A 24,118-nucleotide genomic window follows, 5' to 3' on the forward strand; every position below is an offset into this window, starting at 1 on the left:
GCCGCCGCAGTCCAGGAAAGCGCCCGTCCGAATTTCCTAGTCAGCCCGGGGCGACAAGCGTGGTGGGAGGGCTCCAGCGGCAGCGGCCCGCCCGGGAGAGTGCACCGTTCCCGGGGAGTCACGGGTTTGGAAGGGGCCTCCCCCACCCGTCACCGTTCTCCGCGGCCTGGGGATTTCCGATCCAATTCTCTCAGTTGGTCCAGGGGCCCGCGCGTGGTGTGTGCGCCAGCCGCCGCGGTTTCAGGGGACCGCCTCTCCAATTCTCCCAGCCGGCCCGGGAAGGGGGAAGGGAGTGACTCCGGCCGCTTGCCGCCCCGCCCGGTGAAGCCCGCGCGCCTCGGTGATCTCACCCGAGCGGCTTTTCTCAGCCAGCCAGCCGTTCCAGGATGGGGTACGCTGTCTTTTTTTTCTCTGTTGTGGCTTTGGGAGCTGTTCTGTATTGTTTCTACTCCCCTAGTAGCTGTCCTGGAGAAGAAACTAAGATCCGCGCGTCTTACTAAGCCACCATCTTCTCCGGAAGTCCTCTTTCCTGTGTTTGGACAGATAGTTTTTAAAACAAATTTTAAATATTGTGAAAATCAATATCTTACTTTTTTCTTGATAGAACGAAAAGGATCTTGGTCAGAGAGGAGAAATTCTAGTATTGTTGGCAGACGATCTCTTGAAAGGACAACAAGTGGCGATGATGCTTGTAATTTGACCAGCTTTCGACCTGCTACTCTCACAGTGACCAATTTTTTTAAACAGGTATTGTTCTGTCACGTAGGAATTCTGATTGGATGTTTTTACATAAATTTCTTGCATTGTCACAAAAATAAGTACATGTACTTATTGATTGTGATTTTGGGAATAAAAAAACTTTAAGAATAAATATAATTATGCCTAAAAATATATATCCACATAATACCTATTGTATTTGTTTTATCATTATTTTATTTAGATGTTGCATTGACTAATATACCAAACTCAGTCACCTATATCTACATCATATTTCTCAGGTGTCATGTTGAAATATTTATTAAACATTAATGGCTTATGAAATTTCTTTGTTGAAATGAATGGGTGATTACATCTTTTTGCCCCACACAAATTTTTCTGGCCTTAACTACTAAATCCATGTTATATGGAATCGTACTTTTGGACTTGAATAGGGCATTGTTGTGCTAAATCTTGTTCAGTATTACTTTTAGAGGTGACTTTATAGACCCAAGAGATTCTCAATGCTATTTTATTCTTTGAAAATTATTTGGTCTACTTCAAATCATCAAGTAACTGTATTTTTCAAATGTATGTATTACCATTACTGGTAATCAATTTACTAGATAACACTCAGCATAAAAAAAAGCAAGTAGAATGAAACAAGAACTACTAGGGCATTGCACATAGTGAAGGTAAATAGTACTTATATGAACCTTTCTTCAACAGGTTTTTTCCATATTTTCAGGTGTGTTTATTTGTGCATAATGGATTGATATTTAAAATAGATTTTATACTGTGACTCAAGATCTGGAAATTTTGAAAGTCTTTGTCTTATATGACAAAAACTTTATAAAAATGGGTAGAAACTTGTAGTAGCGTGATAAACTAGAGAAGGGTTCCGTCCATGTGTTTTGGATCAGGTTAAAGGAAGATTGTAGGAATTGTCTCAAGATTCTCCCTCCTGAGAAATCAGTGAGTGTTACTCTAAATAAAAGCATGTAATCCTCACCTACAACATTTTATAATTTGAGAGGGCAAGGGTCCAAAGTAGGATGCACCATTATTTGAGAGTATTCCAATTAAAACCTCTTTACTGTACATATCAGTAGCATCATACAGAGATACTCTAAGAAAATGAAATGAAAACTGTAACAGATGATAAGCTTCTGAAGTACTGTATGGGCAGTGGTGCCAAAAAAGAGTCCTGAGGAGGCACAGAGTTACTTGAATAAAGACACTGGCCAAAGATGGCTATGAAAATAGATACAGTGACAGGATCTTGCCACATATGACCGTACCCTTGCTTTCCACTTCTTCAGCTGCTGTGTCACTCCTGCTGCTGTTTTGATAGTTCACTATCCATCTCTTGAGACTGCTATATCACTGAATTTGTACCACAAATTTAAATTAAAAAGACATCTATCCCTCTTTCAATCCACCCACCAACCCATTTATCCAATAAGTAATTTTTGAGCATTCACCATGTACCAGGCAGTATTGAAGACAGGCAACTGGAAACCAGCACAAAGTGATTATGAGAATATAAAAATAAATGATTGCTGGAAACATGAAGTAATGGAAAACATTTAAAGTATACTTTGTAAAGTTCTGTGTTTTTTTTTTTAACCATGAGCATTACTACCTTTATAAGTTTTTTTTTAAATGGTTAGTAAAATACACATTAGGCACACAAAAGAAATTTAAAAAGGAAAGATCACTATTTTGAAAAAGTAGAATTCAAAGCTCAATTTCTCCTAAATGAGACAAAGAATGCAGTTTTTCAAAATTGATGAAAGATTACTGCTCACTATGGGATATAATAATCATGATTATTTATGTACACATATAAAATATTCAGTTGAAATTTATGGCTGCCCTGGGGTGAGCCTGGAATATTTAGGGGAAAATAAGGCTGAGGTACACTGAGTCACAGGAAGAGAAATAAAAGATGAAAACAGATTTTTTAAAGTTGGGAAGGGATCAAATTGTTTAGGGCCCTAATATGAACAGAAAATCTTTAAAAGAAGAAATAGAAATGATAATAAAGATGAAAAATTTCAACTCAGTTTGGATGAAATGCAGTGTTAAAATTTGCTTTTACTTATTAAATTATCAAAACTTTTACAATGACTCAGCGTTCCAGGACGGTAGCAGAATAGAGAGTTCCGAGAAGATGATGAACTAGGATAGGTCGAGTTCACCCCTGCTACAAGAAACAGCTAGAGAAAGGACAGGAAAGGCAACTAAGACAGTCATTCTAGGGTGTAAGTGACCTGGAAGGGTCTCCTACACCACATAAGGAGGCCCTGGTTACAGAACTGAAGAACTGAGATGCAGAGAACCAGAGACCATCTAGCTGGTGCAAACAGCCTAATGTGCCCCTTTCCAAATGGAAGTCCATAGTCCTTAGAACTGAATGGTACAAAAATTGAGGATTTAGCTGCTCACCTGGAGTAACTTGAGAAAGAGCAGCAAACTAATCCCAAAGAAAATAGAAGAAGATGCATAACAAAGATTAAAGCAAAGTTAAGTGAATGGGAGAGGAAGAGAACAGTAGAGAGAATCAGTAAAGCCAGAAGTTGTTTCTTTGAGAATATCAGCATAATCTACCGGCCATTAGGAAGACTGACAAAGAAAAAAAAGAGGATGCAAATAAACAAAATCAGAAATGCGAGGGGGGTTATTACCACAGACTCTGAAGAAATAAAAGGAATCATAAGACCATCCTATGAACAACGATGTGCCAGCAAACTAGACAACTTAGATGAAATGGACAAGTTCCTAGAAACACACAAACAAGATACACTGACTCAGGAAGAAATAGAATATTTCAACAAACCAATTGCAAGTAGAGATTCAATTAGTCATCAAAAATCTTCCTACAAAGAAAAGCCCATGAGTCCCCGATCTTGGGGTTTGTTCATATGAAACTTAAACCTGCAAAGGATAGGCTGAGCCTACTTAAAATTAGCCCTAAGAGTCACCCCCAAGAGAATCTCTTTTTTTGCTCAGATGTGGCCTCTCTCTCTCAGCCAACATGACAAGCAAACTCACTGCCCTCCCCCTCTCCACGTGGGACATGACTCCCAGGGGTGTGGACCTTCTTGGCAACATGGGACAGAAATCCTAGAATGAGCTGGGACTCAGCACCAAGGGATTGAGAAAGTCTTCTCAACTGAAAGGGGGAAGAGAGAAATGAGACAAAATACAGTGTCAGTGGCTGAGAGGTTCCAAGCAGAGTTGAGAGGTTATCCTGGAGGTTATTCTTATGCATTAAATAGATATCACCTTTTTAGTCAAGGTATATTGGAGAGGCTGGAGGGAAGTGCCTGAAAATGCAGTGCTGTGTTCCAGTAGCCATGCTTCTTGAAGATGATTGATTAATGATATAACTTTTGCAATGTGACTGTGTGATTGTGAAAACCTAGTGTCTGATACTTCTTTTATCTACCTTATGGACAGATGAGTAAAATATGTGGATTAAAAATAAATAAATAATAGGGGAAAAATGATAAAATATATTTAGTAGATTGGAATGCTAATGATCGACAAAAGGGGTAAGGGGTATGGTATGTACGAATTTTTTTTCTGTTTTCTTTTTATTTCTTTTTCTGAATTGATGTAAATGTTCTAAGAAGTGATCATGATGAATATACAGCTATATGATGATATTGTGAATTACTGAATGATCATATGGTAAGAATGTTTGTGTTTGTATGTTGGGACATTTAATAAATAAAATAAATTACAAAAAAGAAAAGCTCAGGGCCCAATGGCTTCACAGGGGAATTTTATCAAACATTCCATAAAGAACTAACCAATCCTCCTCAGACTTTTCCAAAAATTAAGGAAAAGGAACACTACCTAACTCGTTTTATGAAGCTAACATCATTTTAATACCAAAACCAGTAAAGATGCTACAAGAAAAGAAAACTACAGGCCAATCTCCCTAATGAACATAAATGCAAAAATTCTCAACAAAATATTAACAAATCAAATCCAACGGCACTTTAAAAGTATTGTACACCTTGACTAAGTGAGGTTATACCAGAAATGCAAGGTTGGTTCAACACAAGAAAATCAGTTAATGTAATACAGCACGTTAATGAATTGCAAGGGAAAAATCACATGATCATCTCCAATGATGTTGAAAAGCATTCAACAAAATTCAACATCCTTTTCTGACAAAAACACTTCAAAAGATAGGACTCAAAGGTAACTTTCTCAGTATGATAAAGAGCATATATGAAAAAATGAAAGCTTTCCCCCTAAGATTGGGAACAAGACAAGGATGACATCGGTCACCACTATTATTCAGCGTTGTACTAGAAGTTCTAGCTAGGGCAATCAGGCAGGACAGAAAAATAAAAGGCATCAATATTGGAATGGAAGAATTAAAGCTTTTATTGTTTGCAAATGACATGATCCTATACTTGGAAAATCCTGAGATCTGCAACAAAGTTACTTGAGCTAATAAATTCAGCAAGGTGGTGGGATATAAAATTAACTACAAAAATCAATAATGTTTCTACACACAAGCAAAGACCTGAGGAGTCAGGTAAGGATAAAATTCCACTCAAAACAGCAACTAAAAGAAACAAGTACCTAGGAATAAACTTAACTAGGGATGTAAAGGACTTGTACACAAAAACTACATAACATTGCTAAAAGAAATCAAAGAAGATCTAAATAGGTGGAAAGGCATTCCCTGCTCATAGATAATTAAGTTAAATATAGTTAAGATGTCAATTCTACCCAAATTGATCTACAGATTTAAAGCAGTATGATTCAAAATTCCAACAACCTACTTTGAAGACTTACCAAATTCATCTGGTAGGGAAATAGATTGTGAATAGTTAAAAGCATCTGAAAAATGTAGAAGGAAGTGAGAGGATTAACACTCCCCAATTATAAAGCTTGTTATAAGGCCATAGTGGTCAAAATAGCATGGTACTGGCACAAAGATAGAAGTATTGACCAATGGAATCGAATTGAGACTGCAGAAATAGACCACCAAATCTGTGGTAATTGATTTTTGATAAGGACCCCAAATCCAGTGAACTGGGACAAAATTGTCCTTTCAATAAATGGGCATGGGACAACTGGTTATCAATAGCCAAAAGAATGAAAGAGGACCCTTACCTCTCACACCCTATACAAAAATTAAGACAAAGTGGATCAAACACAAAAATATAAGAACTAATACCAGGTTAGGCCATGGTGACTCAGTGGCAGAGTTCTCACCTTCCATGCCAGATACCCACATTTGATTCCTGGTGCCTACCCATGAAAAAAAGATAAAAAAAGAACTAATACCATAAAGGTTCTAGAAGAAAATGTAGGGAAACATCTTCAAGAGCTAGTAATAAATTTTCTTAAACTTTACAACCAAAAACTTTACACAAGCCACAAAAGAAAAAATAGATACATGGTGTTGGGCATAGAGTTGTTAAAGAATCTAAGCATGACAGCCAATCAAAGCAGGATAGGTTTATTGAGAAAGTGACAGAGTGAGAGCCAACGCACAGGAAGGAGAAGGCTCTGACCATCATTCTGGGGGCCAGTTTTTTAAAGGGAGTGAGGTGGAAAGACCTCAGGCATCACTGGGAGATATCAGACTGCTGCAGATCATGACTTCATGCTCATGGTTATCTGGTCTGGCCTCTGGCGGGTGGGGCCTTGGCACGTCCGTTCTTGTCTATCTTGCCAGAACATAGAGTCCTGTCAGATAGCTGCTTGAGGGAGAGAAAGTGAGGGGGCCCCCATGCCACAGAATCCATTTTGCATGTCAAGTTTTATTTTTTGATACCTGACATTCTGGCCTTTTTATTTTAGTAAAATTGAATGGAGATGGGGTTATGTTTGGGGGGGATGCCTTAGCTCAGCTCGAAGTAATTTTTGGAGAGAGCAGGGACATTGTGTTTTTTCACTAGCTGCTTCCTGCTGTCAAAAGGGTGCTTGTTGGAGGGTGCATGGGTGGTTCGGTGGTAAAATGCTCACCTTGCATGTGGGAGACCCAGGTTTGGTTCTGGACCATGCACTCCCCCCCCCCCCCCTAGAAAAAAGGGACGGCATAGTTGGGGGAAGACAAGATTGCTTGGAGCTGAGCAGTGGCATTATTTATTGGGTTTCTGGGCATCTGATTGGGATGGGCTGATAGTGATGTTTTTGCTGTGAAAGGAGCAGGTCTTGTAAAAGGAGTATGTTTTCAGAATTTCTCTGGTTGGTCATGGCTGTTACTGACCTGCAAATAAAACTCATTAAACATTGTAAGAGGCGGGGGCTAAGAGGAAGATTAACAGGAGAATAATTAAGGGCCCAGTGATGGGGAGCAGGACAGCTTGTAGGGATGTGAAGAAGAATGAAATTTTGAGAGAAAGTTTTCTAGCCAGAATAAATTCGTATCTGCCTTTGCTAAGCTATTACTTCTTATGGACACATTTTTTTTTTTTTAGTAGTTTTAAATTTTGTTCTACTTTCCCTGTATTATTGATGTAAAAATAGCAAATTTCATTTACTGTAGCACAGCTTCCTCCCGCTGTTGCTGGTAGGACATCCAGAGCTCTTCTACTTTGTAGAATTGCTTTGGCTAAACTGTTCAAAGATTGTTCCTGTTCTTCTCAAGCTTGGATGGTAGCATTCCGTGATTGCTGCATCATTCGAGATATGTTTAAAATACAGGCTTCTAGTATGTGGATGCCAACAAACCAAAAAAGCTCCAATATATAGTGTGAGTTGGGTGTTCTACAATGTGGTTGAAGCAACTTCAGACATGCCTATGGGTTCATTTTAGGGGCTCGTTGAGGTGGTTTTCAAGAAAATAGCCAAGGTTGGGAACTTGCCCTGAGGAAGCCATTTCAGAAGGTGTTAAGATTTGGGCTGCAGGGTTTAATGTAACAGTAGTGTAGTTTCCTGTCCAGTCCTTAGAAAGGAATAAGTAAGATGTGTTTCCATGTAAGAAATAATATCCTGTGCCTATTAAAGAAAGAGCTAAAGGGGGCCCTTTGGGCAGGAAAGGCAGCAATAGCTACCCATGTGGTGGCTAGTGTTAACAGAGTGGAAAACAGTTTGAACATGGGCAGCTGAAATGCTACAGCAAGTGAGTGGGGGGTGAAGCTATTCCAGCCTGTATAACATTCATTTTCACGTAAGGGAGAATAGGGCTTATGAAGCTAAATTCCTTGAGGTGCTAGGTTTTGGCATAGTGTATTGTGGAAAAGGACGTGGAGTAAATTGCTTTACTTTGATACTGCTGGGAATGAGGCTTTTGTAGTTGGGTTAGTGGGGCCTTCTATTACTTTACAGGTGCTAGTTTTAATATAGACAAAGAGTTTAGAATTACAATTTTACAGGGTTTTAGCAGGAGACTTTGAATACTTGACTGTTCTGATGTAGTTATTTTATTTCCAGTGATTTTGTGATGGTTAGATCAAAAAGTTGACCTGAACAAGTTCCCAGCCCAAGTGTTGGGGTATTATTTAAAGGGCTAGGTGATAAGATTATATCCTCGGTGTAGTGACCTGTAGCATTATATAATTTGGTGCCCCAAAATAGAATGGTAGTTTGGCTACTTAGTATGGTGAAATGGTTTAGGGGGTTGGGCACCCACTTAAGGAGGCCTGAGTTAAAAGTTAGGGTATAATTATAAAAGGAAGCATTAAGATCTCCTAAATAAGTAGTTTGTGGATTGGAAGAATAGTGGGAGAAGCATAGATAGGGTTTGTCTGTTAGTTGGTGTACTGTTTCCATGGGACCTGGACCTTATGGTTTTTCTGGTTTTGGGTCTTTCTCTGATACCAGTTTTCCCTCACCTACTATTTTAGGCTTAATTACTTTGGTTTGATCACCTTCATAATATTGAGGAGTAATTGTAGACATCATTTCTATGCTTACTGGAAAGGCTGAAATAGAGAAAGAAGTAGAGTGTATAGACTCTGGACATATCTAGCAGTTTGTTTTGTTAAGGGTAGTGGCAGTTCTTTGGATAACAGATGCAAATGGGTGTTGAAGTTGATAGGACAGTTCTGTAATTATAAAGAAGGATATTGTAAGCTGGAAAAGTAGCATGGTGAAGAGACACTAATCAAGCAAGAGATCAGCTGTTAGTATGATGAGAATGAAGGAGTATAAGGTAATTTGATTAGGGGTGAAATCTTGTCAATCTCCCAGAAGTCAAAGGTCGATAATGAATTCTAAAAGGGTGTGAGAGTGAGGGGACTTTGCCAGGCCACATTGTTAGAGATTATTTGCAGAAAGATGAGAATGGAGGAAAAATCACTTATAAGGCCAGAGGACTGAAAATACCCTAGCACTGGAAAGAGGAGGAAGAATTATTTTGCTGCGGATATTTCCACCGCCAAATTTGGGTGAAGTTAGTTTCTGGAAAATAGATAAGGCAGATATCTTCTGGGAGGGCTAAAATTGCTGGGTGAAGAACAAATGCAAATGTAAGGATAAAAACTGCCAGGCCACAGATACAGCAGGCTAAAGTATTCATCCTCTGTTGGAGCTGGTCTTTGAGATCCTAAGTTTAAGTGCTCCAGTAGGTGTGCACGAAAATTGTTGGTTGAGGTCCCTCGTCTGGTTGGTGTGGACGTTGAGATCCATCTCATCTAGTTGTTGAGTCAGATGAAGCCTGAAGAGATGAGCCCAGAATGTTAATCCTGATAATTTAGCTGCTGTTGGAGTGGTGAGTAAAACCAAGTATGGTCCTCTCTTAGAGGAAGTTAGAGAGTTTGGTTGAAGGGTTTTTAGATATACATAGTGTCCTAGAGTTATATGAGAGTTAATGGGGCCTTGAGTAGCTTGAGGCAGACTTGCATTTGCATAATCTCTAAGTGTTGCTCTAATTTGGGTTAAAATAGGGAGGCAGTCTCCATATGAGGAGACTGTAGGAGAGAGATTGCAGAGTAGTAAAGGCCTTCCTTACATTATTTTGAAAGGGCTTAACATTTGGGGCTTACTTGGGGCACTTCAAATTTAAGTCGTGCAATTGATAAAAGTTTAATCCATGGTAATTGAGTCTGGGTCCTTAGCTTAGTTAAATGCGTTTAATTATGCCATTCATTCATTATACTTTGCCCGATGACTGGTGTCAGTATGAGGTGTGTAATTGCCAATGTATACCTAGGGTTTGTGACACCTGTTGAGTAAATTGAGAAGTAAAGGCAGGGCTGTTGTCTGATTGTATTGATGTTGGGAGGCCAAATCTAGGAAAATGCTTTGCAATAAAACAGTAGGTACTTCAGAAGTTTTTTCTGAGGTGGTAGGAAGGCTTCAACCCATCCTGAAAAAGTATCCACAAAAACTAAAATATATTTAAATTTTTTAATTGGTGGAAGATTAGTAAAGTCAATTTGCCAGTCCTGCCCAGGGATTTGTCTTCTTCCCAGATCTTTGAATAGTAGCCATTCTAGTGGGAAATGGCATCTAATTGTGGTTTTCACTTGTATTTCCTAATGGCTTATGTTGCTGAACTGCTTATCGTGTGCTTTTTTGACTCTTTGTATATCTTGGGAGAAATGTCCATTCAAGTCTTTTTTGCCCATTTTTTAATTTGTTTCCTGGTTTTTTTGTGCTAGAATTTAAGGGTTTCTTTATTCATCTGGATATTAAACCCTTATTAGATATGTGGTTTGCAAATATTTGCTGCCATTATGACAGTGTCATTCATATTCATGATAAGGTTCTATTTATTTTTTCTTCTGTTGCTTGTGCTTTGGGTTTAAAGTAAAAATAAATAACCATTATCTAACACAAGATGCTGAAGATGCTTCCCTGTGTTTTTTCTAGGACTTTGATAGTTCTGTCTCTTATATTTAATTTTTTGAAATATTTTTAATTTACTTTTGTCTGTGGCTTGAGGTAGTGGTCACCCTTGCAAGTGGAGATCCAGTTTTTCCAGTGCCATTTGTTAAAGAGACTATTCATTCTCAATTGTGCAGTCTTTGTTTTCTTGTCAAAAATCAGTTGGCTGTACAGGTGAGGTTTGGTTTTTGAGCTCTCAGTTTGATTCTATGGGTTTGTTTATCTGTCCTTGTGCCAGTAGCATGTTGCTTTGATTGCTGTGGTGAAGTATGAATCTTCTGACCTCATTCTTCTTTTTCATGATGCATGTGGCTATTCTGGGCCCCTTATACTTCCATATTAATTTAATGATTGGCTTTTACATTTTTGCAGAGAAGATTGATTGAATTTTGGTTGGGATTGTGCTGGAGCTGTAAATTACTGAGGGTAGAATTGACATCTTAGCAATATTTAATTGTCCAGATCATAAACATGTCTTTCCATTTATTTAGGCCTTCTTATTTAGATTTGTTTTAGCAACATTTTGTAGCTTTCTGTGTCAAATCCTCTACATCCTTGGTTAGATTTATCACTAAATATTTCATTCCTTCAGTTGCTAATATAAATGGAATTTATTTCTTTATTTCATATTCTGATTCTTCCATTTCTTGTATATAGAGACACTACTTAGATTTAATCTTGTAGTCTGCTACTTTGCTGAATTCCTTTATTAGCTCTAGGAACTTTGTTGTGGATTTTCCAGCAATTTCTAGTGTAGGCTGCTGGAATGCATATACCAGAGAGGAATTAGCTTCTATAATGGAGATTTATTTAGTTACAATTATACTAATTTGGGAAGGCACATGGCAACATTTGCTGGCGCTTTCTTCCAGCTTCTGGGTTCAGGTGGCTTTCTCTGGGGCATTTCCTTTCTGCATCTTCATATGTCTTGTGTGAGCCAGCTCTAAGCACTGGGCTGCTGAGTACTCTTCTGACCTCTTTCTTTTAAGCCTCTAGCTAATTAAATTACATCTGCCATCAGCTAAGCAGGTGCCTCCTGCAATGAGTAACATTTAATTTAATCAGCTGTAGATGAATTTCAGGTCCTGATGATTTAAGTCCACAGCAATGAAAAAACCGGGCACTATCACCTGACCAAGCTGACACCTGAACCTAACTACTACAGTAGGATAATGTCGTTTGAAAATAGTGAAAGTTTTACTTTTTCCTTTCCAATTTGGTTGCTTTTTATTTCCTTTTCTTGCCTAATTGCTATGGCTATAACTTCTAGTACAGTGTTGAGGAACAGTGGTGACACTGGGTATCCTTGTCTTGTACCAGATCTTAGTGGGAAAGCTTGTGGTCTGTCATCATTAAGGATGATGTTAGCTGTGGGTTTTTCATGTCTGCCCTTTATCATGTTGGACAAGTTTTCTTCTATTCTCATTTTTAAAAGTGTGGGATAAGAACAGATGTGGGATATTGTCAGATTGTCAAATGCGTTTTCTTTCTCAATTAAGATGGTCATGTGTTTTTTCCTTTTGATTTTGTTAATGTTGTGTATTACATTATTGATGTTCTTACATGAACCACACTCAAATACATGGAAAAATACCACTGTATCATGGTGTATAATTCTTTGATGTGCTGTTAGACCTGATTTGCAAGTATTTTGTTGATGACTTTTGCATATATATTCATAAGAAAAATTGGTCTTGTGATGATTAGATTCTAGTCTCAGCTTGTCCAAGTGATTATGCCAGTTGGCCTTACTGTTGCTGCAAGGATATTTTGTGGCTGGTTGATAAACTGGAAGGCTGATGTATCAGATCATCAGTGAGTTGATTGCTGAAGGCTTTTAAGGATGAAGAGCGATTCTTTCACTGCTTCTTCAGCCAGCAAACCTCTCCTGTGAAGTTCGTCCAGACCTTTCATTTGAGCCACTAGCCTCACAGGCTGCCCTTTTGATTTTGGACTCTTTCATTCCTACAGTTACATGAGACAACTTTATAAATCTCGTAATTACAGATCTCTCCTGTTGGTTCTGTTTTTTCTAGAGGACCCTGACTAACACAGCTTGGTACCAGGAGTGGTTCCGAGAAACAGAATTTAAAAATAGGTTTTTACAATTGATTTTCTACTCTGATGAGACTCAGAGGCACTAATAACTCTGTTTCCAATATTCAAGGTGGCACTGACAGTCCATGGGAAAGTTGGCAAAAGAGATACTCATAATATCACCTTTAGATTCTGCTAATTTTATGCTTATACCAGGCAAGGCTCTGGGTGAGAATGTTTTTGACATCTTTACAGAGTTTTGTGGAATTAAGAGGTATAATGATTTTGGCTGGTTGCTGTTAGATACGCTGGATACAGTGATAAGGGAAAGAGATGAGCTGATGGCTTCAGATTTGCACCTTAAGCACTCTGTGAATAATGTAAAGATTTGTATGTGTGCGCTGAAAGAAAATCTTATTTATGGTAGTTGCAGACTTGAGATCTTGAAAACTGGACATAAATCCTTATTCTGTGAGTAGCAGATTTACAACATAAATGAAAATCTCAACCTAGCAGGGTGTCTGCTATTTAAAGTTAGGGCTTTGATATGTGTACGAAGATTTACCAATAAAGATTAAAAAAAAATAATAAGTTAGGGCTTTAATTGTAAAAGAAGGGGACCCAGAAATGTGGAATGGTGATACATGGCTTGATAATGATGGCGATGGGGAGATGGGATCCCTGGAATCTGCTACACCTTTGCTAGATAGACCTGTAATGGACTGCCCTGAGAAAAGAACTTCCCAACCTCTAGCCTGCCTTGAGGAAACGCCCTTCTGGCCTCCAGTCTCCCCAGAGAAGTCTGCTATCCAAACCCCACCTAACCAGATTAACCCTTCACTGCCTGCCAGCCCTGTAACCATATCCCATGGGGAAATAACCCTCATTCTTCTGTCTGAAGTGACTAATCCTCTTTCACCAGATGGAAACTGCAAAGGAATGCTCTGAGGTAACTGGTTTGAAAGACACTTCTACTTCTTTTCATGACCCATCCCATCACCCCTCTTTTCTTCAAGACCTATAACTAGACTAAAGTCTCAACAGGCCCCAAAAGGTGAGGTATAAAGTGTGACCCATAGGAGGTACACTATACTCTAAAAGAACTGTATGAGATTTCTTTTGGAGTAATCTCCGAAAGAGATTTGGAGAAATCCCCAGTCATGCATGTCTGGGGAAGAAATATGTGGATAGACTTTTCTGAGTGGGCAAAGAACATTAAGATATTTGTGTCCCATGTGAATGCTCACAAAAGGTGACTTCAGCAGAGGAAAGTTTTAATCAAGTGGATAACATGTCCCTTCCTGTCGATACAAGTCATCCTCTTTCTTCAGCCACTGCTGCCATTGTTGAATGGGCTCATGAACAAAGTGGGCATGGTGGTAGGGATGGAGCTAATACATGGTGTGGCCATTTGACAGTATCATGAACCCCAGAAAAGCCATGTTTCGATTCTGATTCAGTCTTCTTGGGGGCAAACGTTTCTTTTAATCCTGATTTAATAATGTAGGTTGTAATCTTTTGATTTGATGGTCTCCATGGAGATGTGACGCACCCAGGTGTAGGTGTTAACTTTTGATTAGTTGGAGATGTGACTCCACTCATTCCAGGTGAGACTTGATTAGATTACTGGAATCCTTTAGATTTGGAGAATCTGGCCTTTGGAGAAAGCCAGAGTGACAGAGCCATGAGAAATATAGACGCCTCAGAGCTGACATAGCAGTGCTGACAGAACAGAGCTGGCACAGATGCTGACATGTGGAGATGCTTGGAGCCTGGCAGATGTTACCAAGTTCCTTCCCATGAGATGTTAAGCAAGCTGGATCCTGGTGAGAGCCAAGGGAAGCCAAGAGATGAAACCTAGCCCTGGGGAAGCAAAGTGAGGAACCCCCACAGAAACAGAAGCTGAAAGCAGCTGAACCCAGGAGCAAGGGGCCAGCAGATGCTAGCCACATGACTTCCCAGCTGATAGAGCTTTTCCAGACAGTAGTAGTCTTACTTGTGTCAAGGTAACCTCTTGTTGCTACCTTAATTTGGAAATTTTCACTTCTGTGGAACTGTAAACTTGTAAACTTATTAAATTCCCCTTTTTGAAGGCCGTTTCAGTTCTGGTATATCATGTCCGGCTTCCTAACTAACAGACATGGCTCAACAACATGGATTTCCACTCACCAAAGCCGACCTGGCTAAGGCCACTGCCGAGTGCCCAATCTGCCAGCAGTAGAGACCACACTATGTCCATGGTATGACACCATTCCCTGAAGTGATCAGCCTGCTACCTGGTGTTAGGTTGATTACATTGAACCACTTCCTTCATGGAAGGGGGAGCAGTTTTTCTTACTGAAATGAACAGTAAGAAAATGGATATGGGTTTGCATTCCCTGCACATAGTGCTTCTGTAAAAACTATCGTCCGTGAACTTACAGAATGCCTTATCCACCATCATAATATTCCACAAAGCATTGCTTCTGACCAAGGAACCCACTTCACAGCAAATGAAGTGCAGGAATGGGTACATGCTTATGAAATTCTTTGGTCTTACCACATTCCCCATCATCCAGAGGCAACTGGGTTGATAGAATGATGGAATGGTCTTTTGAAGACCCAATTACGGTGCCAACTAGATGGCAATAGCTTGCAGGGCTGGGGCAACATTCTCCAGGAGGCTGTGCATCTACTATATGGTGCTATTTCTTCCATAGCCAGGATACACAGGTCCAGGAATCAAGCGGTGGAAATGGGAGTGACAGCACTCACTATCACCCCTAGAGATCCAGTAGGGTAATTTTTGCTACCTGTCCCTGTGACCTTAAGTTCTACCTGGTCTACAGGTCCTAAGGGAGGAGTGCTTCTACCAGGATTCACAACAATGATTCCATTGAACTGGAAGTTAAAGCTGCCACCTGGCCACTTTAGGCTTCTTATGCCACTGAATCAGCAGGCATGAAAGGCGATTACTGTTCTGTCTGGGGTGATTGATCCTGCTATCAAGGGGAAATAGGACTGCAACTATACAATGGATGTAAAGAAGAGTTTTCTGGGAATACAGGAGATCCACTAGGGTATCTTTTAGTACTACATGTTCTGTGATAAAAGTCAACAGAAAACTGTGAAGCCGAATCCAGGCAGGAGTACCAGTGACCCAGAAACTTCAGGAATGAAGGTCTGGGTCACCCCACCCCGGCAAAGAACCATGGCCAGCTGAAGTGCTTGCTAAAGGCTAAAGAGAACATGAAATGTGTACTAGAAGAAGATAGTGATAAATATGAACTGTGACCATGTGACCAGTTATAGAAATGAAGACTGTGATTACATGAATATTTCTTCCCTTTTTTGTTATGAGTATGTTTGTATTTGTACATAAGCAAATATCTTCTTTTCTTATCCTATGACGTAAGTCGTATTGTTCATGTTATAGTATTTATGGCATAGGATATGAAGTTTAAGAGTTGTACGCAGGACAGTTGAATATTGTTAGGTGAAACATATGTCTCTTATTGTGTTGTATTTGGAAAGGAAGCCTGTTTGAAGGTGATGGGTATAGCTGCCAATTCAAATGGGCATAATCCCTTAGTCAGAACCTAGCCATCAATGTGTCTACCATCAAATTGAAAAGGGACTACCACCCCTTTTCAAATTGGCAGCTATATCCACCAAAGGGGTGGTAGTCCCTTTTCAATTTGATGGTAGACACATTGATGGCTAAGTTCTGACCAAGGGATTATGCCCATTTGTTTGGTCTGGCAAACACGGCCTGGCCGTTTCTGCAAGGACGTTTCTGGCTGGTTGTTAAACTGGAATAGGCTGATTTGTTACATCATCAGTCAGTTGATTGCATCTGTGGTGTGGCTGATTACATCTGTAATCAACTATGGCGTGTCTCCCACAATGAAGTAATTCAATCAGGTAAAAGACTTAAGGAAGAAAAGAGACTCTTTCACTGCTTCTTCTGCTAGCGAGCCTCTCCTGTAGAGTTCATCTAGAGCCTTCATTGGAGCCACCAGCTTCACAGCCTGCCCTATGGATTTTGGACTCTCGAAGAGTCTCACAATTACATGAGACACCTTTATCTCATATTTACAGATCTCTCCTGTTGGTTCTTTTTCTCTGAAGAACTCTGACTAACACAGGTTTGTAATTTTCTTTTCTTGTAATATCTTTATCTGGCTTTGGTATTAGGATGAATTTGGTAGTATTCTCTGCTCTTCGGGTTTTCAAGAGTTTGAACAGTATTGGTATGCTGCATCTGGGTGTGCTTCTCTTTAAGTTTATCCTGTTTTGGTTCTTTTGAAGATTTTACTATCATGTCCATGTCTTTTTAAATTTGTGAAGTATCTGCCATTATATCTTTTAATATTCTTCTGCCCCTTTCTGTCTTTCTACTCCTTCTGGAATCTCATAATGCACATATAATGGTTCTACAGTTCTCTTAGGCAGTTTTCTTTTTTAAATAGTTCTTTCTGCGTCACAACCTGAATCATTTCAATTACATTGTTAGTGGTGGCTCTAATTCTTTATTCTGCTCACTTCAAATCTGTTGTTGAATTCCTCTAGGGAATTTTTCATTTCCTTTATTATAGTTTTTAATTCCATTATTTCTATTTGGTTCCTATTGAGAGGCTCAAAGTGATTTTTACATCTTTCATTCCTCATATCCTTTAGTTTTTTCTCTTTATTTTCTTTACCTTCTTTTAAATATTGATGATCATTTTTTAAAGTCTTTGTCTGATATGAACAAAGTCTGATCCTCTTTACTGATGCTTTCTCAATTTTTTCTTGTTCCTTTGCACTGGCTATCACTTTCTGTTTCCTTGGTTTGTAATCTGTTGTTGCACACTATACATTTTAATATTTTAAAGTATTAAGTCTGGGATTTTGTCCCTGAGCTGCCTGTTCTTTAAATTTATATCTAGCTAGTGATATTGTAGAAACTTCCATGAATTTGAGGAGCTAACAAAACCAGACAAGCATAAGCCAAAAGTGCCTTTCACAGCTCCGCAAATTGGCTTTGCTTTGGCTGCTGGTTTCTTTTCTTCAGAGCTTAGCCCTCTTAACAAGCTCAACCCAAGCAGATATTACTATGTGCATAGTCCTTTCCATCTTATCTGAGCCTGTTTGGAGCTTGCTTCTTCTCCTTGCCTTAAAAATGGCTTGTTTACAGGAATTCAAATGCCCTCTCTACTCATTATGATTTAGACTTTCATCTACCTCTTGTTGTGATATTGTAGGACTTAAATGCAGATAATGCTTTCCTTCATGCTGCTTTGACCTAATTGTATTTTACATTGCTTTTGTTGTCTAGAAGTTGCTTCTCTGCCTTCAGGACAAGTTCTGGGGTGGTGAGCCTGAGAAATGTTTACCGGTTCTATCGTTCAGGCTTCCATGCATCCAAGAATTTGCCTAGAGCTTACAATGCACCCTCTTAAACAGGGCCAGGAACCTACCATGGGAGCACAGGAAGGAGTTGAGTCAGGTGTAGCAAGGGTGTAACGGACTTTGTCTACCAATTTTGAAGTTGTGTTTTCTTTATTCTGTACCTTTTCAGTTACTACACCCTTTTAACTGCTTTCCAAAGGTTTGAGAAGATGACCACCAGTTTTTGGTAGTTGTTCAACCATCTGTGAGGGAACATTAGCCCAGCATGGCTTATGCCACTCAGTTGGTCCACTGAAGTCTGAAAGAGGCATTCATTAGTACTGCTGGTCGAAGTGTACATCAGTATAAACTTTCTCGATGGTGTGTGACAATGTTTTTCAAGACCCATAATTGAAATAATTTGATCCTAGAAATTATCTTAAGGAAATAATCAGAACTATAAATGTAGATTTATACCAAAGAATACATATTTATATCAGTTATTCTCTCTGTAATGTATAACATTTAGATCAATACAAAAAATTAGGAATTTGTACTTAAATGTCTACAATTAGGGCTAATAAATTATCCTACATCAATTTGATGGAATATTATGGAGCCATTTAAATAATGTTTAAAATATAAAAGCCTAAGACAAAATTGTATTTAGAAAATGGCAATCATTACATGTTTGTACTTAAACAAAATGATAACAATTGCATGAAAATATATAGACAATATACTAAAATGATATAAAATGCATATTAAATTAAAAAATTTTTGGTGATAGCAGAAAACAAATACAAATAAACCAACACAGTAGTTTTAGAGACACTTGTTGTTTCTTTATACAGGTGTATAAATTGTCTATTTCCTACGTGGCTGTTATGGATGGAATCATGTCCTCCAAAAAGATTTGTTCGAGTCCTAACCTCTGGTCCTGTGGATGTCAGCCCATTTCTAAATATGATCTTTCAAAATGTTGTTAGTTATGATGAGACTAAGCTTAGTCAGAGTGGACCTTAATTATAAATATGACTGGGATCCTTTTAAGCAGAGGAAACTTAGACATAGTCAAAAGTAGGAGACAGAAGGATAAAGTTGGCTGCACTGTGGTGGAGGCAGAGATTGAACTATGTATTGCTGGTGAACCACCACCAGAATGCTGCAGACTTTGGAGAAACTGTAGCTTGCTAATACCTTGATTTTGAACTTCTGCCCTTCAAAACTGAAAGACAATAAACTCCTGTTATTTAAGCCATCCAGTCTGTGCTATTTGTTATAGCAGTCCTGGCATAATAGACAGTGACACATTAACAGTCAGCATGTAAAATGGAGGAGGGAGTATTAAGTAGGTGGTCCCACTGAACTAGGCTTGTTCTCATGTTTGGATGTTGCTTAGGGTTCAGTTATTCTAGACTGACTTATGCTATGTTTCATATGTCTTTTGCTTTCTACTCCTGTCCTCTTGCAAGGTAAGTTTGGTCATGGTCTCAAAGCCATGGCAGAAATTCAAGTAAAGAAAAAGCTCAATTGTGCAAGTTTTTTTTTCTGTTTCTTGTTTTCATTGCATTGTTTGTTGGTCAAAGGAAATCACATAGCCTAGTCTAGGCAAGTGTAGGGGGACAGAGGGAATAATGAATGGAGGCCAGTAATAAAATCAGTTGTATAGATTAAGTAGACAAAAATAAAGTCTTGAGATCATCTCAATGTATTATAAAGTTCATTTGAAGATTTATATTATTTCTTTATCCAAAAGAGAAAATATATTGTTTCAACAACTGATGGAATGTTTACAATATTTAGTCATATTTTAGGTTACTGAAAAAATCTTAATGACATCAAATTCTCTAACTAAATAAAACTGAACACCATTTATAAAAGTATTAGTGGAAATGTCCAACCTCTTAGAAACTGAAAATCATTTTCCTAAGTAATGGGATAAAAAAAAGATCAAATATTTACCCTTGTGAGAACATAATAGGTAATAAATGGGATATGGCTCAAAGAGAGCTCATAGTAATAATGTATCCTGAAATATGGTCATTGCCAGATAATATATGAAGAAAATAGATGAATTATGCATTAAAACCTTAAAATAATAAAAACAGGATTGGATTAATAATATCTAAAGACTATCTTGAATAAAAGAATAAAAATAACCCTTAACTATTTTAATTTTAAAATATTAACATTAAATTTGAATATGTAATTTGATAAAATTCATTTACAATTGTCTTTCCGCATTGATGGAGGTCTCTTAGGAGTTTTCTTCCTATGTTATAATCAAGATACTTGTGCATTTCGGAAACAGTAGAGATGTGTAGCTGTTCATCTCATTTTTTAAAAAACTTTAGCAAATGCTACTGATTTTACATTTGCCTATGTTTCCCTTTGAATTTGGTGATATAAAGTTGAAATAGAAATATGAATTTAGGTTTAACAAGTTCATAATACTGTGATATGTATTTTTATAGTAGTGTACTTTTTTGCTGTGTTTTATGTCTGTAGCCTTATTTTTCCTCTTTTTTTCATCTCCCTCTAACATGAATTAACTTGAATTGATATTACAGGTATCCTCTAATATCTTATAGGCATTAATAATGGACTATGAATAAATACATAAAATAAACAGATAATAGGATCATAAATGATGATAAAATTGGAAAGCACGAAAGATATGAGGAAATAAATAAGGATAATATTTATTTTTCATCATAATCCTATTAATTTAATTTTGTTTTTCATTCTGGCTAAATTGTGAGGACAGAGTTATTAGTAGGGAATATACATTTATTTTAAATCTTGTATGTTTGTTTTATTGAATACTTTTTCCTTCCTCTGTGAAATTAGGAAGGAGACCGCTTAAGTGACGAAGATTTGTACAAGTTTCTTGCTGATATGAGAAGGCCATCTTCTGTCTTGCGGCGACTAAGACCCATTACAGGTATTATTTCTTAATTTTTAATAGTATGATTAAAACTCTTTTCATAGCTGTCATGTTGTTTTGGTTGTAATTATTAATCCCTTTTGCTTTCACTTATCTGGTTCGTATTGTTCTATGCTTAGAGTCTGTCAGTCTTCTCCTTTATCTCATTAATTAGTATCATGGTTTAACATTTATATGCAGGATTTACCACCTTTGATAATTTGAATATTGAAATGAGAAATATGAATAACACAATGTCCTAAAATTATTTTCTCAAGGAGTAAAAAAAAAAAATACATGGGATGGAATATTAAGAAACAGATTCATAAATGGTTTGAGCAAACCATTCCAGAGTAAAACTGTTTTGAAGTCTGCCACATTTAAATTAAATCTTTTACTCTTTAAAATGTTGGCTTATTCTGTTAGATTCCTCCATCTTTCTGATTTCCTCCTTTTTCTTTCTTGCCTCTTCCTTCCCTCCTTTCCTATTTAGTCATTCATTCAGGAAGTGTTTGTTAATTAGCAAGCATTCCATTGGTGTTAGTAATTTTATAGGTTTGGAACTTGGGAAATTGAAATACTTCAGAGGCTTGGATGCTAGTACTTTGATTTCTGTTGTATTCTTCCCAGGCTTCTAGCAAAAATAGAATCTAAAATTTTCAAAAGACATTTTTAACACCGAGATTTTACTTATTATGTTTACTTAGTTCTTTTATGTTTTAATTTACAGCTCAGCTGAAGATAGACATTTCTCCTGCACCAGAAAATCCACATTATTGCCTAACTCCAGAACTGCTTCAAGTCAAGCTTTATCCTGACAGTAGAGTTAGACCTACCAGAGAAATTTTAGAGTTTCCTGCTAGGGATGTCTACGTTCCAAACACTACTTATAGGTAAGACATTTTAATTTTGGAGAATTCTGAAATAAGGTATGTATATTCTAATTTTAAAGTAGAACTAAAACAAAATTTTACACCAGTCTTGTGTCATTTGTTTCATTACTTAGTCTACAATTTAATTTTGTTTATTAGTAATTGACATGTATTGAACATTTACTATGTGTCAAGTATAATATTAATTGGCTTATATATAGTATCTTATGTAATCCTCAGAATATGAGATAAATGCTTACTTCCATTTTAAAGATAAGTTAACTGAGGGATGGAAAGGTTTACAGTTTTGTGGTACATTACGTAGTGTGGTGGCATTTGAATGCTGGGCTGCTGGATTAAAACATTTGAGTTCTATATAGTGTTCTTTTTTAACTTTTTTTATTGTGATACATAACATATATAGAAAAGTGATAAATTTCAAAGTACAGTTTAATAAGTAGTCATAGGGCAGATTTCAAAGTATGTATGGTTATAGTTCCAAAATTTCAGATATTTTCTGCTGCCTGTCCTAATATACTAGAAATATCAGTATAGTGATTCAGTTATCATAATCATTTGTTTAATCCTGTCTTCTTTGTTATAACTCCTTCCTCTCATTTTATCCTTTTTCCAGTCTCAAAGGATAATTGGGCAATGATCACTCTAACTTCTTTATGTTGAAAAGAGGTGATGACCTTTTGGGATAGGGGGATACAACTGGTTGATTTTCTTGGAGAGACTGGTGCTTCTGGGTTTTAGGGCTTATCTGGCATAGAAACAATCCAGAAGTTTTATGTCTCTGAAAAATAAACTTAGTGAGTGAAACATTTTAAAGCCTCAGATAGCACCCTGGGTATTCTTTAGAGTTTTCAGGAATACTTTTGGCTGGGTCTTGGCATACAGTGGCAATTGCACCATCTAACTGAAGCTTGCTTAATAGTAACCTCCAGAATAGCCTCTCTACCCTATTTGAAATTTCTTAGCCAGTGATGCCTTATGGTGTTACATTTCTTTTCCCCCCTTTTGGTCAGGTAGGCATTGCCGTTCCCACCATGCCAGAGCCAGGCTCATCCCTGGGAGTCATGTCCCACGTTGCCAGGGAGACTGACCTCTGGAAGATATTTCTCATATAAGGGGCAGGGTAATGAGTTTACTTGCTCAGTAGGCTTAGAGAGAGAGAGGCCACATCCGAGCAACAAATGAGATTCTCTAGAAGTGACTCTTAGGCATAATTATAGATAGGTTTAGCTTCCTCATTAGAGAAATAAGTTTCATAAGAGAAAGTTTCAAGATCAAGGGCTTGGCTTATTAACTTGGGAGTCCTTAATATTAGAGAGAGTATCAAGGTTCTTCCAGGTAGGGAAGGGTAATAGTACTATATTTTTTCCTCCAATTCCTCAAGAAACTTTATTATCTGTGCAAAAACTTTAGTATCTGTGTAACATACTCTAGAATGTGTCAAGGTATTGCACTAAGCTATACAGAATTAAAAGATCTCATTCCCAATTCTACATTCCATGTGTTTAGGTTGTTTAAATGAACTAGCCAGACAGGATAAGTTAGATTGTGTGCTACAGAAAATTTAAGTTTTGGACAAAATAAAGTTCTCTTCCTATGGTTTCATACAGTAAATGAAGTTCTAAAATATAGACAATATTATCTATATAAAAAATATTATCAAACTAAAAAAAAGTAAGAAAAAATATTATCTATATTGAAAAAAGAAAGTGAGGAAGAGCTTAAAATTCTTACGGATAAACAAACACTGAAATAGTCTGTTAATAAGTGACCTACCCTGAAAGAAATACTTAAGGGAGGTCTGTTGACTGAAAAAAATAAAAATAAAAAAGGCAGGAGAGAGGCTTGGAGGAGAGTATAGAAGTGATGATTATCAGCAAGGCTAACTGAAAAGGATAAAAAGAGAAAAATAATAGATCCGAGAAGAAAAGCCAAAGAATAAAATAGTTGAAATAAGTACAGCTGTTACAGTGATAACATTGAATGTTAATGGATTAAACTCCCTAATCAAAAGATAGATTGGCAGAATAGATTAAAAAATATATATGATCCAACTATTTGCTGTTTACAAGAAACTCATTTTAGACCCAAAGACACAAATAGGTTGAAAGTAAACTGATGGATTAAGATATTCCGTACAAGCAGTAAATAACAACAACAAAAAACCTGGGGTAGCTGTGCTCATATCAGATAAAATAGACTTTAAGTGCAAAAATGTTATAAGAGGAAAAGAAGGACAGTATGTATTAATAAAAGGGACAATTCACCAAGAAGAAATAAACAATCCTAAGTATTTATGCTCCTAATCATGGCATGTTCATGTACATGAGGTAGTAATTGGCAAAATAGAAGGGCGTAGTAGACATCTCTGTGATAATAGTGGGAGACTCAGCACACCACTTTA

At 37.5% G+C, this 24,118-nt stretch overlaps 1 protein-coding gene across 7 annotated transcripts in view; it reads left to right on the top strand.

The window, feature by feature from the left end:
• DOCK7 (dedicator of cytokinesis 7) overlaps positions 1-24,118 on the top strand; it is a 444,028-nt gene that overhangs the window by 167,465 nt on the left and 252,445 nt on the right. For all 7 annotated transcript variants that reach the window (XM_077149435.1, XM_077149436.1, XM_077149437.1 and 4 more), the window contains exons 12-14: positions 605-747; positions 20,749-20,842; positions 21,555-21,717. In XM_077149435.1, the coding sequence (XP_077005550.1) occupies positions 605-747; positions 20,749-20,842; positions 21,555-21,717 (400 nt within the window). The remainder of the gene's footprint in view (positions 1-604; positions 748-20,748; positions 20,843-21,554; positions 21,718-24,118) is intronic.

Source organism: Tamandua tetradactyla, chromosome 2 (assembly GCF_023851605.1).
Source record: "Tamandua tetradactyla isolate mTamTet1 chromosome 2, mTamTet1.pri, whole genome shotgun sequence".
Lineage (NCBI taxonomy): Eukaryota > Metazoa > Chordata > Mammalia > Pilosa > Myrmecophagidae > Tamandua > Tamandua tetradactyla.